A 19,671-nucleotide genomic window follows, 5' to 3' on the forward strand; every position below is an offset into this window, starting at 1 on the left:
GCCAGGCCCGCCTCCCCCTGCTCAGGGAGAGACTCCGATTGGGGGGGGGAGCATCACAGCTGTGGGGGGGCGGCATGTGCGAGGCCCTCCCAGCGCCCTCTCCCCTTGCAGCTGTGGAACCGACCCGGATTGGAGCCTTGACCTGAGACCTGTACGTGCCTGGCCTGGCCGCCGAGCAGGGGAATCCAGGTGAGCAGGGACCGGGGGTGGGAGGACACAGAGGCCGGTGTGTGTCTAACACGTGTGCAGCATGGTCTGTGTATATGAGGTGAGGAGCAGCGTGTGGCATGCAGTGTGTGTGCGCTCCTGATCCTGTGTGAGCGTGTCATGTCAGCCTGGTTTCAGTTTGGGGTAGTGGAAAGTAAAAGGGTCCAGACCACGCCCCCTTTAAATGGTTACACCCTCTATATATGGCCACACCCCCTGGCCTGTACCATTTTTCTTATTTGGAATTGTTGGAGGGTATGCTCTCAGCCAATCAACATCCGGCCAGTCAATTGAAAATATTCAGCAGCAGCCCAGCAAAATGCCACTACAAGCTCCTAGCTGCTGCCACTGCTCGGACGGACCCCACTGTCCGCCACTATGAGCTGCCTGCCCCACGGACCACTCTGCCCACCCCCCGCTGTTGGCTGCACATAGGTGTGTGCCACACACCTAGGATCGCACCCGAACACATCGCAGATGCTAATAAGCACCGGTGATGTGCCACTGATGGGTCAGATTGCGATGTCCCATTGGTGCAACCACAGAGAAGTAGGGGTTACAGTATATGATGCATGTCATCGCCTCACCCTCTATACCTCTGACAGCCGGTGTGTGTAGGGTGAGTAGTGTAGATCTGGGAGAGCAAGAAGGCCGCAGGAATATCTCTCACTTTTCAGGGTGTCTGGGAGTGCCACCCAACTTTCAGGAGCCTCCAGCCATTGCGGGAGAGTAGACAGTTATGATGTGACATGCGATGGAGAGTGGTTCCGGAATATCTCATTAGTGTGTAATATGGTGCAGTCTAGTGTGTAAATGTCTGCAGATAACAGGGGCGCACCCTAATAACTGCGGAGTGCCTGGCAGATGCTGGGTGTACAGTGGCAGACTCACTGTGGGAGTGGGAGAGTGGGGAATAGCGCAGAAATTCCTGCACTGGGAGAATGGGAAGGGGAGGGGGGGGGGGGGAGGCTGGCAGTGACTCAGATTACAGGGCAGCTCCTCCTGCACAGGGGAGTTCCTCTGCCCTGCGCTCAGTACATACACACTGTGTACACATCACTATCCTGACTGAGGAGGACCCAGTGCCTGCATCTGACTCTCTCTGCCCACAGGTGAGAAGCTTTATTCCTAACAGCTCACAATCTAACACTGTGCTACATAATGTGATTTCTATGCAGCTGTGTTACTATGGGCATGTGCTGTAACAGACTACCCTTCCCCTACCATAGGGGCCAGGCAGGAAGTACAGGCATGTACAGTGCAGTGTAACATGCTACACGGATACTACATTGTAACACTGCACCCTCCCTACCCTACACCCCTAACACCCGTGTTACTTACAGAGGTCCGGGAGTACACCGCAGCCCACATCCGGGAGTCCAGCTAGATAGAATAAGCAGGGCGTACACCCCGTGTTCTAGTGCATTACAGGGTGTACACCCCGTGTTCTGTTACTGGTGTTAGTGCATTAGAGGGTGTACACCCCGTGTTCTGTTACTGGTGTTAGTGCATTACAGGGCGTACACCCCGTGTTCTGGTGCATTACAGGGCGTACACCCCGTGTTCTAGTGCATTACAGGGTGTACACCCCATGTTCTGTTACTGGTGTTAGTGCATTACAGGGCGTACACCCCGTGTTCTAGTGCATTACAGGGCGTACACCCCGTGTTCTAGTGCATTACAGGGCGTACACCCCGTGTTCTAGTGCATTACAGGGCGTACACCCCGTGTTCTGTTACTGGTGTTAGTGCATTAGAGGGTGTACACCCCGTGTTCTGTTACTGGTGTTAGTGCATTACAGGGCGTACACCCCGTGTTCTAGTGCATTACAGGGCGTACACCCCGTGTTCTAGTGCATTACAGGGCGTACACCCCGTGTTCTAGTGCATTACAGGGTGTACACCCCATGTTCTGTTACTGGTGTTAGTGCATTACAGGGCGTACACCCCGTGTTCTAGTGCATTACAGGGCGTACACCCCGTGTTCTGTTACTGGTGTTAGTGCATTACAGGGCGTACACCCCGTGTTCTAGTGCATTACAGGGCGTACACCCCGTGTTCTAGTGCATTACAGGGCGTACACCCCGTGTTCTGTTACTGGTGTTAGTGCATTAGAGGGTGTACACCCCGTGTTCTGTTACTGGTGTTAGTGCATTACAGGGCGTACACCCCGTGTTCTAGTGCATTACAGGGCGTACACCCCGTGTTCTAGTGCATTACAGGGCGTACACCCCGTGTTCTAGTGCATTACAGGGTGTACACCCCATGTTCTGTTACTGGTGTTAGTGCATTACAGGGCGTACACCCCGTGTTCTAGTGCATTACAGGGCGTACACCCCGTGTTCTGTTACTGGTGTAAGTGCATTACAGGGCGTACACCCCGTGTTCTAGTGCATTACAGGGCGTACACCCCGTGTTCTAGTGCATTACAGGGCGTACACCCCGTGTTCTGTTACTGGTGTTAGTGCATTAGAGGGTGTACACCCCGTGTTCTGTTACTGGTGTTAGTGCATTACAGGGCGTACACCCCGTGTTCTAGTGCATTACAGGGCGTACACCCCGTGTTCTAGTGCATTACAGGGCGTACACCCCGTGTTCTAGTGCATTACAGGGTGTACACCCCATGTTCTGTTACTGGTGTTAGTGCATTACAGGGCGTACACCCCGTGTTCTAGTGCATTACAGGGCGTACACCCCGTGTTCTGTTACTGGTGTTAGTGCATTACAGGGCGTACACCCCGTGTTCTAGTGCATTACAGGGCGTACACCCCGTGTTCTAGTGCATTACAGGGCGTACACCCCGTGTTCTAGTGCATTACAGGGCGTACACCCCGTGTTCTAGTGCATTACAGGGTGTACACCCCATGTTCTGTTACTGGTGTTAGTGCATTAGAGGGCGTACACCCCGTGTTCTGTTACTGGTGTTAGTGCATTAGAGGGTGTACACCCCGTGTTCTGTTACTGGTGTTAATGCATTAGAGGGTGTACACCCTGTGTTCTGTTACTGGTGTTAGTGCATTAGAGGGTGTACACCCCGTGTTCTGTTACTGGTGTTAATGCATTAGAGGGTGTACACCCCGTGTTCTGTTACTGGTGTTAGCGCATTAGAGGGCGTACACCCCGTGTTCTGTTACTGGTATTAGTGAATTAGAGGGCGTACACCCCGTGGTCTGTTACTGGTATTAGTGCATTAGAGGGTGTACACCCCGTGGTCTGTTACTGGTGTTAGTGCATTAGAGGGTGTACACCCGTGTTCTGTTACTGGTGTTAGTGCATTAGAGGGCGTACACCCCGTGTTCTGTTACTGGTGTTAGCGCATTAGAGGGCGTACACCCAGTGTTCTGTTACTGGTGTTAGTGCATTAAAGGGTGTACACCCCGTGTTCTGTTACTGGTGTTAGCGCATTAGAGGGTGTACACCCTGTGTTCTGTTACTGGTGTTAGTGCATTAGAGGGCGTACACCCCGGGTTCTGTTACTGGTGTTAGTGCATTAGAGGGTGTACACCCCGTGTTCTGTTACTGGTGTTAGTGCATTAGAGGGTGTACACCCCGGGTTCTGTTACTGGTGTTAGTGCATTAGAGGGTGTACACCCCGTGTTCTGTTACTGGTGTTAGCGCATTAGAGGGCGTACACCCCGTGTTCTGTTACTGGTGTTAGTGCATTAGAGGGTGTACACCCCGTGTTCTGTGGTGTTAGCACATTAGAGGGTGTACACCCCGTGGTCTGTTACTGGTGTTAGCGCATTAGAGGGTGTACACCCCGTGTTCTGTTACTGGTGTTAGTGCATTAGAGGGCGTACACCCCGTGTTCTGTTACTGGTGTTAGTGCATTAGAGGGCGTACACCCCGGGTTCTGTTACTGGTGTTAGTGCATTAGAGGGCGTACACCCCGTGGTCTGTTACTGGTATTAGTGCATTAGAGGGTGTACACCCCGTGGTCTGTTACTGGTGTTAGTGCATTAGAGGGTGTACACCCATGTTCTGTTACTGGTGTTAGTGCATTAGAGGGCGTACACCCCGTGTTCTGTTACTGGTGTTAGTGCATTAGAGGGCGTACACCCTGTGTTCTGTTACTGGTGTTAGTGCATTAGAGGGTGTACACCCTGTGTTCTGTTACTGGTGTTAATGCATTAGAGGGCGTACACCCCATGTTCTGTTACTGGTGTTAGTGCATTAGAGGGCGTACACCCCGTGTTCTGTTACTGGTGTTAGTGCATTAGAGGGCGTACACCCCGTGTTCTGTTACTGGTGTTAGTGCATTAGAGGGCGTACACCCCGTGTTCTGTTACTGGTGTTAGTGCATTAGAGGGCGTACACCCCGTGTTCTGTTACTGGTGTTAGTGCATTAGAGGGCGTACACCCCGTGTTCTGTTACTGGTGTTAGTGCATTAGAGGGCGTACACCCCGTGTTCTGTTACTGGGGTTAGCGCATTAGAGGGCGTACACCCCGTGTTCTGTTATTACTTCATGTGTACTAGTAACTAAGGGGTTAATACCGTATAACAAGGAGTGCTGGTATACAAGCTGTACTGTATAGGTGTATGTGCTATGCAGGCAGACACACCCTGCTGCTCACAGCCCACACTGTACCCACTGTATGTAACCCCTGCAGTGCCTGATATACACTGTACCCACTGGCTCTGTATGTAACCCCTGCAGTGCCTGATATACACTGTACCCACTCGCTCTGTATATAACTCCTGCAGTGCCTGATATACACTGTACCCACTGGCTCTGTATGTAACCCCTGCAGTGCCTGTCATACTTGCCTACTTTTGAAAACTAGTTTCAGGGAGATTATAGTTAGCAGAATTTTGCGCAGCGCCCCATTGAGGGGTGTGTCATGCTCCACTTAAAGGGCGTGTCTAGTTCCATATATGGAGAAATTGTGAAAACAGATTGTGAATGTGGCACCTAGAATCGTTGGTGTGTACTGCTACATCTGAGAGGAATCTTGTAAAATGACTTCTATCCAAATGTAGATGATCCCCAAAGCAGTTAGTAAGAGCTAATATACTTGGTAAAGTGCTGGGAAATGGTGCTGATGATTCAATGTAAATGTATCTTTCTCTCATTCATTTTTCTCCCAAAAATGTAACAGTGTAATGTGGGCTAGGTGAAATGAGGGAGATTGCTAGACTAATGAGGGAGAGAGGGAGATTGCTGCTATTTCAGGGAGTCTCCTGCAGAATGCAGGAGGGTAGGCAACTATGGTGCCTGTTATACACTGTACCCACTCGCTCTGTATGTAACCCCTGCAGTGCCTGATATACACTGTACCCACTGGCTCTGTATGTAACCCCTGCAGTGCCTGATATACACTGTACCCACTGGCTCTGTATGTAACCCCTGCAGTGCCTGATATACACTGTACCCACTGGCTCTGTATGTAACCCCTGCAGTGCCTGATATACACTGTACCCACTGGCTCTGTATGTAACCCCTGCAGTGCCTGATATACACTGTACCCACTGGCTCTGTATGTAACCCCTGCAGTGCCTGATATACACTGTACCCACTGGCTCTGTATGTAACCCCTGCAGTGCCTGATATACACTGTACCCACTCGCACTGTATGTAACCCCTGCAGTGCCTGATATACACTGTACCCACTGGCTCTGTATGTAACCCCTGCAGTGCCTGATATACACTGTACCCACTGGCTCTGTATGTAACCCCTGCAGTGCCTGATATACACTGTACCCACTCGCTCTGTATATAACTCCTGCAGTGCCTGATATACACTGTACCCACTCGCTCTGTATGTAACCCCTGCAGTGCCTGATATACACTGTACCCACTCGCACTGTATGTAACCCCTGCAGTGCCTGATATACACTGTACCCACTCGCTCTGTATGTAACCCCTGCAGTGCCTGATATACACTGTACCCACTGGCTCTGTATGTAACCCCTGCAGTGCCTGATATACACTGTACCCACTCGCTCTGTATGTAACCCCTGCAGTGCCTGATATACACTGTACCCACTGGCTCTGTATGTAACCCCTGCAGTGCCTGATATACACTGTACCCACTGGCTCTGTATGTAACCCCTGCAGTGCCTGATATACACTGTACCCACTGGCTCTGTATGTAACCCCTGCAGTGCCTGATATACACTGTACCCACTGGCTCTGTATGTAACCCCTGCAGTGCCTGATATACACTGTACCCACTGGCTCTGTATGTAACCCCTGCAGTGCCTGATATACACTGTACCCACTGGCTCTGTATGTAACCCCTGCAGTGCCTGATACTGTATACACTGTACCCACTCGCTCTGTATGTAACCCCTGCAGTGCCTGATATACACTGTACCCACTGGCTCTGTATGTAACCCCTGCAGTGCCTGATATACACTGTACCCACTGGCTCTGTATGTAACCCCTGCAGTGCCTGATATACACTGTACCCACTGGCTCTGTATGTAACCCCTGCACTGCCTGATATACACTGTACCCACTCGCTCTGTATATAACTCCTGCAGTGCCTGATATACACTGTACCCACTCGCTCTGTATGTAACCCCTGCAGTGCCTGATATACACTGTACCCACTGGCTCTGTATGTAATCCCTGCAGTGCCTGATATACACTGTACCCACTGGCTCTGTATGTAACCCCTGCAGTGCCTGATATACACTGTACCCACTCGCACTGTATGTAATCCCTGCAGTGCCTGATATACACTGTACCCACTGGCTCTGTATGTAACCCCTGCAGTGCCTGATATACACTCTACCCACTCGCTCTGTATGTAACCCCTGCAGTGCCTGATATACACTGTACCCACTGGCTCTGTATGTAACCCCTGCAGTGCCTGATATACACTGTGCCCACTGGCTCTGTATGTGACCCCTGCAGTGCCTGATATACACTGTACCCACTCGCTCTGTATGTAACCCCTGCAGTGCCTGATATACACTGTACCCACTGGCTCTGTATGTGACCCCTGCAGTGCCTGATATACAATGTGGAGTCTATATAACGGACTCGGGGCCTGTGAATGAGTCACACCCAGGTCACTGGCCCTCCCACCACTAAGCAGGGCTGTGCCACAGGTGATTACTAGATGCTATAGTACTCTGCACCTTTGCCCCACCCTGTACTTGGGGTATGTCACTGCTCCCCCCCAGGATATGCTGTCTCTGGCCATACACCGATGCTGACTGATATCAGACTTGTACCCTGGGGGATCCGTATTGGGCGCTGAGTATTACAGTCTGCGGTTTATTAACATATGGAAGGAGAGTATTGAGTGAATGATTTACTAATTGCCCGTCTCACCGCAGCCCAGCCGCGGCTGCAGGATAATAACGGATAGGTGGCTCCGGCAGGAGGGATAACATTGGGGGTATGGATTAGGATTTGGGGGCACTGGTGATAAACCTGCGTTGCCCAGCCTATGGAATCTGTGCCCCAAGCCAGCCCTGACAAGTGTATAAATGCCCGAGCTGTCTCCACTGAATGCTGCCTGTCAGGGCATTGGGCGAGCACAGCGCCATGACTGCACAGCGTGAGGTGGGTGCCACATGGAAGGGGCAGTTACTTTGTGGAGCACCAGCTGCCTCGCCTATGATCTAGCTGTGTTGATGTACATCTTCTAGGGTGGTTGTCCAGAGGTCTTCCCTCTGAGGTACATCATACCTCCCAAATGGCCCATTTTTCAGTCAGCACTCAGCAGTGCCCTGAGATGGGGGGGGGGGGGGGGGGAGATCAGTCAGGACTCAGGAGTCCCCCTCCCAGAGTGCTGGTCATACCCCCATAGTGACGACAAACAGCACTGACGCAAAGCCACGCCCCCTTTTATCAAGGACGCGCTTTCCTCTCGGGAGCGTGCGACAAGCTGCATGCAGGAGTTGCGACTGCAGACTTTTGAAACTTGGGAGATTTGTCTATATCATAATGTGTAGCACTGCCTGTGGGAGACCCCATACTGCAGCGGTACTGAGCTTGGGGAAAGAAGAGATTTAAATGGCATCATCAGGTGCATTTCCCAGTATTGGTCCTATGGCCCAGTGACCCCTAGGACCACGTATGGCCAGTTATACGGAACCACCTGTAAAACACAATACATGCCTGAGAAGTATCAGCGGCTATTCATCAACAAGTACAGTCAATCTTACTGACTGCTTTGGGGCTCATCTACATTTGGATGTTAGTCATTTTTATAACAAGTATTAGCAGGCGGCGGGGGCTGGAGAGCCGGGCAGTGGACACAGAGGCAGCGCGTGGGGGGCCGCTGGGGAACCAGCGAGGGAAACGAGGGAACTGGGCAGGAAGATCTGGGACTCAATCTGCAAGGAACAAAAAACCATTACAAATGAATGGGCAGCCAGTGATTGGCTGAGAGAGTTCTCTCAGCCAATCAACAATTGGCTCTCATTAACCCGACGTCGGGATCTCGACTGTTAAAACACCGACAGACGGGTTCCCGACGGCCACCGTCTATTCTCCCTCGTGGGGGTCCAGGACCCCCATAGAGGGAGAATAGAATAGGTGGCGAGCCACTGTGCCTGCAAGGGGCTTTGTTGTGCTCTCCATGCTGTCTGAGTCCGGCCAGTTGGGATCCCGACTGTCAGAACCATATACCACACCCGATGTAATACTGCCAGTAACTACACCCTGCCCACCTTGCTCTGTTATCAGGGGGACTGGGAAGGTGTGTTGTGTGTAAACCTGTACACAGTGGAGCTGTAGTCACAAATAGATTCCATTTGTGTAATCTGAGATCTAATAATCATCATTTCTTATCACTGCTCCCCCATCCTGCAGCCTAACTCTATCCCCTGTCACGCAGCGTGACCCTGCCCCCGTCACACAGCGTAACCCTATACCCCGCCACACAGCCTGAATCTATCTCCCTGCAGCCTAACCCTATCCCCCCGCCTGCAGCCTAACTCTATCCCGTCACGCATCGTTACCCTGCCCCCGTCACGCAGCGTAACCCTATACCCCGCCACACAGCCTGAACCTATCGCCCTGCAGCCTAATCCTATCCCCCAGCATGCAACCTAACCCTATCCCCCGCCACGCAGCCTGGCCCTATCCCCCTGCAGCCTAACCCTATCCCCCGCCACGCAGCCTGACCCTGTCCCCCCGCCAAGCAGCCTGACCCTGTCCCCCCGCCACGCAGCCTAACCCTATCCCCCCGCCACGCAGCCTAACCCTATCCCCCCCTGAAGCCTAAGCCTATCCTCCACCACGCAGGCTCACCGTATCCCCCGCCACGCAGCCTAACTGTATCCCCCGCCACGCAGCCAAATCTTATCCCACCACAAAGCAACTTAATCCTATCCCCCTTATACCCAAATACCCCTTTTTGCTGCCTAAACCACCCCCTTCACACACAACCTAACCCATCCCCCTCTCACACACAGCCTAACACTAACCCATCCCCCCCCTCATACAGCCTAAGTCCCCTCCAGAAGTGTGTAACTGTACCCCCCCCCCCCCCCTATTCCCCGTCCGGCACTGGTCTTCTGAACTCCGTTGGGATGCTGGCATCAATATACTGAACGCCGGCCTCCTGACCACCGGGGTGATGACTGCATCCCATACAATTTGTGGGTTCTGTCCATGGATTTTCTGCAGTTATTACTTAATAGGCCCCAATATATAAGAAGAAATATCTGTAGAATCAAATGGACACTCTGCCAGCCTGACCGGCGATATTGCCACAATAATAACTTATCATTTATCATCTAGCTTGTCTCAAGGTTCAAACCCAATTGAGAAAACACCCCCAACCACCACTTCCCATTCCCCACGCCACCTCCACCACCATTCCACCCGCCACCTCCACCCCCCCCCCCCCCCGCCACCTCCACCACCACTCCCCCCATATTTGTCACATCATATGTAATAAACACCCTCCCACCTGGCTTCTGCCACTACATAATCCCAGATGTGCGGTGCCACGCCTGTATACGCTGACTATGGGGTCAGTGTATGCAATGTACAGGGCACAGGTTTATCAGAAACGGTCACAAAGCGGATAATCTCCCTATAACTGCTGTTGTTGTGATGCAATGGGTGTCACTAGAATGCTAATTGTGTCCTCACACAAAGGTTAAAGTCCCTACCCAACCTTGGGGCAGGGAGCAGAGACTCCCACAGTCACTAGAGAGATAACAGAGCTTCTACCTTCCAGTAAGCAGCTGCTAGATGCCAGTAGTGACTCCAGGCTGCGGAGGAATGGGAGGAATGCTGTGAAATGCGTTATCTATGAATCGTCCCTTGTGTGTGATCGCAGCAAGTAACCTATTATCCTCAGCATACAGGTGTTATATTATACACCCTACACATGCTGTATTAGACACGTTATCTGTATGCCATATACACCCTACACATGCTGTATTAGACACGTTACCTGTATGCCATATACACCCTACACATGCTGTATTAGACACGTTATCCGTATGCCATATACACCCTACACATGCTGTATTAGACACGTTATCTGTATGCCATATACACCCTACACATGCTGTATTAGACACGTTATCTGTATGCCATATACACCCTACACATGCTGTATTAGACACGTTATCCGTATGCCATATACACCCTACACATGCTGTATTAGACACGTTATCCGTATGCCATATACACCCTACACATGCTGTATTAGACACGTTATCCGTATGCCATATACACCCTACACATGCTGTATTAGACACGTTATCCGTATGCCATATACACCCTACACATGCTGTATTAGACACGTTACCTGTATGCCATATACACCCTACACATGCTGTATTAGACACGTTATCCGTATGCCATATACACCCTACACATGCTGCATTAGACACGTTATCCGTATGCCATATACACCCTACACATGCTGTATTAGACACGGTATCCGTATGCCATATACACCCTACACATGCTGTATTAGACACGTTATCCGTATGCCATATACACCCTACACATGCCGTATTAGACACGTTATCCGTATGCCATATACACCCTACACATGCCGTATTAGACACGTTATCCGTATGCCATATACACCCTACACATGCTGTATTAGACACGTTATCTGTATGCCATATACACCCTACACATGCTGTATTAGACACGTTATCTGTATGCCATATACACCCTACACATGCTGTATTAGACACGTTATCCGTATGCCATATACACCCTACACATGCTGTATTAGACACGTTATCCGTATGCCATATACACCCTACACATGCTGTATTAGACACGTTATCCGTATGCCATATACACCCTACACATGCTGTATTAGACACGTTATCCGTATGCCATATACACCCTACACATGCTGTATTAGACACGTTATCTGTATGCCATATACACCCTACACATGCTGTATTAGACACGTTATCTGTATGCCATATACACCCTACACATGCTGTAGTAGACACGTTATCTGTATGCCATATACACCCTACACATGCTGTATTAGACACGTTATCTGTATGCCATATACACCCTACACATGCTGTAGTAGACACGTTATCTGTATGCCATATACACCCTACACATGCAGTATTAGACACGTTATCTGTATGCCATATACACCCTACACATGCTGTATTAGACACGTTATCTGTATGCCATATACACCCTACACATGCTGTATTAGACACGTTATCTGTATGCCATATACACCCTACACATGCTGTATTAGACACGTTATCCGTATGCCATATACACCCTACACATGCTGTAGTAGACACGTTATCTGTATGCCATATACACCCTACACATGCAGTATTAGACACGTTATCCGTATGCCATATACACCCTACACATGCTGTAGTAGACACGTTATCCCTATGCCATATACACCCTACACATGCTGTATTAGACACGTTATCCGTATGCCATATACACCCTACACATGCTGTATTAGACACGTTATCTGTATGCCATATACACCCTACACATGCTGTATTAGACACGTTATCCGTATGCCATATACACCCTACACATGCTGTATTAGACACGTTATCTGTATGCCATATACACCCTACACATGCTGTATTAGACACATTATCTGTATGCCATATACACCCGGAACCCCTGAGATGCTCTGACAGGTTCATTACGTTGTGCTTCTTATACGCATCACGGAATCGGTAAAAAACGCAGATTTTCCCGCAGTTGAGCGATTATCAGCTGACTGCGCGTGTGTCACTGTGATGGCGGCAGATGCAGAGAGGAATTACTCAGGCAGGGAAAGTGGGAGTGGTTATAAAGTGTCAGCAAAAACAGAGACGCGTCTAAAACGTTTTGTGGGCGTGTCTTAACCTGTAACTACAATCCCGTACACAGCGGGATTGGCTCTGGCACAGAATTTGCGGCCATGTTGCGTGCCTATTGGGCTACTGAGAAGTTCCATAAGGTCCCCCTGCAAACAAAGCCGACCATTCGCAAGATGATTGACAGCCAGCAGCCGTTTGTGGGCAGCAGACCGAGTTTTCTGGGAGTGTAGCAGAAAATGCAGGCGGCGCCCGGCTGTTGGGAGGGAGGGCGCCCCCCCAAGGCCATCGCAGCGCGGACTAACTCCATTCAGTGATGAGTGATTGCATATGGATTTCCCCCTATGTGCGGGGTGCAAACGCAATCACAGCTGTGCACGAGGGCGGAAGCCATTGTGGTGGGGTGAGGTTTACCGCTGGGCTCAGAGGATTCTCAAGTCTGAATCGGTGCCATAGAGAGACTGGCTTCCATACTGTACAATAGATATTACACTGTCTGCTGGTCTTGTCTTAAGATCGGTCTCTGAAGATGAAAATGTAGATTGCGTTATAACCCAGGTTAAGTTCTAAGTATGTATTATTATTATTATTATTAATCTCTAATGCACCACAAGGGTCCGTTAGCGCTGCACAATGTATCACGTTGTGGTGGGCATTGTAGTTCACCACGTCTGCGCCACCCTCCCTGTACATAGATACGACTGTTGGGCAGCAAGGTTGACCTGTGAATGGGTGGAGAATATTTGCCACTCTGCTACCCTAGATCATTCCAGCTCTGTACATCCAGGCCATAGGCATTAGGGAAAGGAGCTGCGTCATGTCCCGGCCTGTACACGGGGTCATCCGCGTCCCTCCCACTGTCTGTTCTCCTCTCATATATAACAATGGAGCCATACAGAGCTCTGCCTGACATTAGCCTAAAGAGGGATCAATATTAATGAGGGATCAATATGGCCCACACTGGCATCTATAGCTCTCTGGGACATTCTCTAGGAATAGATGAATAAATGATGGCAAACATCAATACTTCATGATATATCCCAGTGGAGAATGCCAGACTCACAGGGAACATAAATAAAATCTCTTACAATGGTAAAATGCACAAATCTAGATTTCTTGTTAGATAAGACAGAAGCATTTGGCTTGTAGTATAAAATGACCTGACCATGGCCGGGTCAGTAATCCGCATCCACCTACATGGGAGGCTGTAAACTCCATACTGGAGGTTACCCTATGCGTTTCACCTTGCTACTTCCTCAGGGGTGTGGCCTCCTGTGTCTCTGCATCTAATAGCCTTTGTGTGTCTGGTGTTACGTAGACCAGGCGCGAGTAAATGAGGCAGATTGATGCTCTACGGCCAATGTGCTCCCTTCCACCTAATGACATTATGGCAGACATCACTAAAAATATCTCAGGAGGGGCCGATCGATGCATTCAGAAATCATTTCCTCTCAGAGCACATAATGATAATTGCAGACAGCATTAGACTCCATTATGTGCCCTTGAAGCTGATCTTCCTGTTCTATATATAGAGTAAATGACTAGAATCCATTATAACTAGGCAAACACTACATCATAATCCATACAAGGACTCTTGCAGGGAGACAGGAAAGGCATTTACGCCTCTTCCCAGCACACAGGGCACCAAATAGAAGGATAACTGGAAGTTCTGCTAATAGGATCATAAACACAGCGCTGTGTCCCACACTGCCAGACAGCACCATCTGCAAATCATGGGGTAGAGACATTATTGTGGTGGGCGTGGCTGAGCTCTGACATAGACACAGCGCTGTGTCCCACACTGCCAGACAGCACCATCTGCAAATCATGGGGTAGTGTGACATTATTGTGGTGGGCGTGGCTGAGCTCTGACATAGACACAGCGCTGTGTCCCACACTGCCAGACAGCACCATCTGCAAATCATGGGGTAGTGACGTTATTGTGGTGGGCGTGGCTGAGCTCTGACATAGACACAGCGCTGTGTCCCACACTGCCAGACAGCACTATCTGCAAATCATGGGGTAGTGACGTTATTGTGGTGGGCGTGGCTGAGCTCTGACATAGACACAGCGCTGTGTCCCACACTGCCAGACAGCACCATCTGCAAATCATGGGGTAGTGTGACGTTATTGTGGTGGGCGTGGCTGAGCTCTGACATAGAGACAGCGTTGTGATGTCATTGGATGACACAACCCTGGTTATGTTCTTGCTCATAGCTCGCTCCCAATGAGGAACTCACATGACTGTGTCATCTCTTGCAGAACGCACCTTAGCATCTCGCAAACATGGTCCCTTCCGAGCTTGAACAAGCAATGGAAATCCTGATGTTCACCTTCCATAAATATGCCGGTGACAAGAACTATATGTCCAAGGAAGACCTCCACAAGATGATGGATAAGGAGTTCAGCGAATTTCTGAAGGTGGGTGTGAGAACATTAGAGACCGTGATGATTTGAAAATCATAAAAAAAAAAAAAAAAAAATTCTCAATAGAACCCCCAGAAACAGGTCTATTTGCTTTTACATCATGTGGAACTGTCTGACACCTCAATATGCTGGGAGATGGGGAAGAAGCTGGTGGGGCTCACAGGCTGCATAAATCAAGCTATTAAATGCACAGCAATGATTTTGAAAACATCACTTTTTTGCTAATAAGCACTGGAATGAGGGTATTTGTGACATGTTTTGGCCAATAGGAATGCTTCTGAATAATTTTGTTGATTTTTTTGTTCCGGTGAGGGTGAATACATTTAGAACTTTAATTAGAAACGAATGTACCACTGATTTTATTTTCGGTACTTGTGAACTAGCACGGCGCCCACGATATTTGGTCGCACAACTTTTATCGCATCGCATGGCATCCACCCGATGCACTGCGATGCAATTTAAAATTGTATAAGCCCCCTATACGATGTTAAATTGTATAAACACCCTAAAGGGGGCTTACAATGTTAAATGCACCCCCACTATGAACGTGAACCCGAAGCGCAGTGAGCGCAGCGGTACGCGTCCTCCGACCTTTTCATACCCCCATTATCCACGTCGGCGTGGAGTTGATTTTATATAGCGTGGCGAGCCACCGAGCCCGAAGCGTGGCGAGCAGACACGTAATACCTGTGAAGTAATCCGCGTCCGCTCGCCATGCTTCGGGCTCGGTGGCTCGCTGCGCTCGCCACACTATATAAAATTAACTCCACGCCTATGTGGATAGTGGGGGTATGAAAAGGTCAGAGGATGCGTACCACCGCCCCTCGCGGACTCGCTGCGCTCGCCGTGCTTCGGGTTCATGTTCATAGTGGGGGTGCATTTAACATTGTAAGCCCCCATTAGGGTGCTTATACAATTTAACATCGGATCGCATCGCATTGTATGCCATATACAATGGTATACAATTTTAAATTGTATACCATCGGGTGCCAATCGCGTCGCATCGCATACCATCGCATGCCTTATGGTCTGCGATGCGATGGGCGACGTGATAGTACACAAGTACCTTATTTTCTTTTTTTTATAGATCAACTTTTAGTAAATGTACACCCAACACATGTCACTGGGTATCAGGGCTTCTTGGCACCCTAGGAAAACTTTTAACCTGATAGCATTGAGATTAAATAGAAAATGAATTGCACAGTGTGTACGGGGCTCTAAGTACAAAGAGGATGTCATACACATACTTTATTTTGTGATCAGTAGACTGGGTGGTAGCAGCCTAATAGTAGAGCCGGCCCTGCTGGGTATACATATTTCGGTACTCTTTACCTAGAAGGGCGCCAATCGCATGTACATCGCATGCCATTATAATGGCATGCGATACGACCGATGCAATGCCCGCGATTTTCCATAGAAATCCATGTTAAAATGTAAATTGCGTCGGTCGCATCGCATGCGGCCAAAAAATCGCATGTGATGCGACCGACGCGATTACCGCGATGTTACATAGGGAACAATGGTAAATGGCCCAATTGACCCGATTTTACATAGGGAACAATGTTAAATGGCCCACAGACCCCAAATAGCCACCCTGAAGTGTGAAATGGCCCCCCAATTGTTAACGCCACCCCACGATCAACGTCAACCGGAAGCGTGGCGAGCGCAGCGAGCCCGCGAGGGGCGGCGGTACGCGTCCTCCGACCTTTTCATACCCCCACCATCCACGTCGGTGTGTAGTTGAGAATAGAAAGTGTGGCGAGCGCAGCGAGCCACCGAGCCCGAAGTGTGGCGAGCCCCGCCAGGGGACGCGGATACCTTTGAAGCCCTTGAGGGGACGCGGATACCTTTGAAGGTATCCGAGTCTGCTCGCCACGCTTCGGGCTCAGTGGCTCGCTGCGCTCGCCACACTTTCTATTCTCAACTCCACGCCGACGTGGTTAGTGGGGGTATGAAAAGGTCAGCGGACGCGTACCGCCACCGCTCGCCACGCTTCGGGTTGACGTTGATCGTGGGGTGGCATTAACAATTGGGGGGGCCATTTCACACTTCAGGGTGGCTATTTGGGGTCTGTGGGCCATTTAACATTGTTCCCTATGTAAAATCGCGTTGGTCGCATCGCATGCGATTTTTTGGCCGCATGCGATGCGGCCGACGCGATTTTTTACCTTGCGATGCCCAAGATCAAAGTCGTGGGCGCCGTTTAGGTAAAGAGTACCCATATTTCCATATTCCCTATCATTTATAATGTAAGAAGACACTTTCCTGATCACAGGACTCTCTCATGATCAAACTATTTACCCACGAGAACCTGTTTACAGATAAGAGTGAAGGCTCCCTGACCTGCTGGCACCTGATAGACACAATGCAGAGCCCAGGGTAGGATTAGTCCATGCTGCATGCCCCATCTTGCCCCCCTACTATGCATAATCTCCCGCCTCCCCTGGGTGTAACCTGCAGGAGGGCAGAGACAATGTGCGGGATTCACCACGCATTGTGCAATGAGATAACAAGTCTCCCAGGTGAGAGAAACAAGGGCTACGGTGTAACACACACAAAGGGTTACATGGCTCATTAGCCCTGGGCCACCACAAGCTGGCATAGAACCAGCGCCGGCTCGTACACGCTGTGCCAGCTCCCTGCTATGTAACTCTTGTGTCTGTCTTCCTAACAGAACCAGAATGACGCACTGGCAGTGGATAAAATCATGAAGGATCTGGATCAATGCCGCGATGGGCGTGTCAACTTTCACAGCTACTTCTCGCTAATCGCCGGTCTGACCATCGCCTGTAATGACTATTACATTAAGAACATGAAACAAGGCAGGAAGTGAGGCAGGAGAGGCCTGGAACCCATGTATCTGCCAATGTATCTGCCAGTCTCCCCAGAGAGCTCTCAACAGGGGTGCCATCCCCATTCTGTCCATTCCGAGTCCGCCCTGTCGTCATACCCATAATAAATTCCTGGTTTTGTACATCTGTCGTCTTGTCTACATATCCAGGTTTCCAAGCACAGAGGAGAATGTAAGCGATTGTAGTCAGGAACATGTAATAGGACAGGTGTTGGTAACACTCACTGCGGAATTAAGGTCTATACTATAAGGGTGGAGACCATCCATCACAGTACCTGTATGTACTGCTGTGTATTGTGGCGGTGTCCAGCTGGCTTACAGCCCTACTGACACATTATCAGCATGTCCAATCAGGGTACATAGTCACAGAGGTTTCACTATATCATTGCTGAGATATCTCACTGGTTACGTGTCTTTTCTGACACTCCGTGGGATGAGATAACTGACTGGTTATGTGACCTTACTGACATGGTTACATGTACTTACTGACGCTTTATAAGAGATCTGACTGCTGACACTATTGGGGAAATTTAATAGGATGAGAGATTTAGAAAGTGAGAGATTTGGTAGGAAATCTCCAGGTTTTTTAAAGCGGCAATCATTTACACTGCAAAATCAAACTGGTTTTGCAGTGTAAATGATTGCCGCTTTAAAAAAAAAAACCTGAAGATTTCTTACCAAATCTCTCATCCTATTAAATTTCCCCCTTATGGGCGAGTTGCACTAACCAAAAAATAACAGAAAAACTCAGTTTTCGGGGGTTTTACGGCATTTTCATATGCAGCAAAGCTCCACCACAGGGACTTCGCCGTGGGGGGGTTTACACCAGTTCTAGCTGGAGTAACCCCATAGAAGCCTATGGACAGTAGACAAGCCACAACTGGGGTTACGTGCTCTGTAATACGGAGACCAGCCAGTGACTGCGGTACTGCTGAACGTGTTAATAAGTCACCCACACCTGTCCTAGCACCTCCGGCAGTGGATTATTAGGAACAGCGCCAAGAGATCTCACACACACTGTGCCAAGACTGACAGTGGCAGTGTGCCCGATTATCCCATGGGGAGAGTTCTAACATACCATCAGGTTCCTGTCACCAGCGCCACACTAAAAGCTACACTCAGGGGGGGTTCAATGTTGTGTAAATACTGACACATGACACAGAGTCATCATTACGCCCATCCAGAACATACACAGTAATTATACTTTTTGTCACTGTATCTTCCACATGAAAACCGGCATCGGTGCATTTTCGATTTTACTTTATATGAATAAAATTTTGTAGAACAAAAACCGCAAGATCACAGAACACAGATCACTGGAGAACATCCACTAGCAATAGCATATGTCAGTATCCTGTGTTGTGCTACACAAGGTCATTAACACGTCTTGGGACAAGCTCTTCTCTACGGCTGCCTTAATGAACGTGACCCGGCTATATTCCCAATTATCCGTCAGACATTAATGTGCAGTGCGGCACCCTGGTGCTTTTATTCTGCAAATCATGCATGGGGGTTTATCCTTCTGTCCCCCATGTTGTGTAAGCTGTTTTATTGGGTGGGGGGTGATGACGCCTTAATGACCTGCAGGGCAGAGGTGTGCACTGAGAATTATATCAGGCCTGAGACATGGCTCTCACTGGTAGTGTGCCAGCATGGCATGTATTGGTGAGGGGTAGTGCTAGAACACATATGGGGCACTGGCCTCTCCGCTCTGGTTCTCATTGTTACACAAAGCCGGATCCCAGCCAGGATGTGCAAATAATATTACAATCAGAGGCAGATTATTATTATTATATTATGAGGCACTACAAGGGGATACAGTTATAATCTCGGTGGTCAGGAAAACCAGCGTCGGGACTACGCCATGGATTACTGTACCAATGACAGAACCCTGAATGTAAGAATGGTGGGCGGGGAAGGGGGATGGGGTAGGTTTAGGCACTGG

The 19,671-nt window shown here is 49.6% G+C and overlaps 2 protein-coding genes across 38 annotated transcripts in view; one reads left to right on the forward strand and one right to left on the reverse strand.

Moving 5' to 3' along the window:
* Positions 1-19,671, reverse strand: part of LOC146049607 (immunoglobulin superfamily member 11-like) — a 571,199-nt gene that overhangs the window by 332,779 nt on the left and 218,749 nt on the right. The window lies entirely within an intron of this gene.
* LOC146049616 (protein S100-A10-like) lies at positions 56-17,849 on the forward strand. 3 transcript variants are annotated; one of them, XM_083166175.1, is made up of 3 exons: positions 56-189; positions 14,711-14,869; positions 17,550-17,849. In XM_083166175.1, the coding sequence occupies exons 2-3, from the start codon at positions 14,735-14,737 to the stop codon at positions 17,706-17,708; spliced, it is 294 nt and encodes a 97-aa protein (XP_083022301.1). In that variant the 5' UTR covers positions 56-189; positions 14,711-14,734; the 3' UTR covers positions 17,709-17,849. The 3 variants fall into 3 exon arrangements, with proteins under 3 accessions (XP_083022301.1, XP_083022300.1, XP_083022302.1); XM_083166174.1 differs by lacking the exon at positions 56-189 and adding an exon at positions 1,169-1,319; XM_083166176.1 differs by lacking the exon at positions 56-189 and adding an exon at positions 10,357-10,489.

The sequence above is a fragment of the Crinia signifera genome, chromosome 12, assembly GCF_055691185.1.
Source record: "Crinia signifera chromosome 12, ASM5569118v1, whole genome shotgun sequence".
In the NCBI taxonomy this organism is placed as follows: domain Eukaryota; kingdom Metazoa; phylum Chordata; class Amphibia; order Anura; family Myobatrachidae; genus Crinia; species Crinia signifera.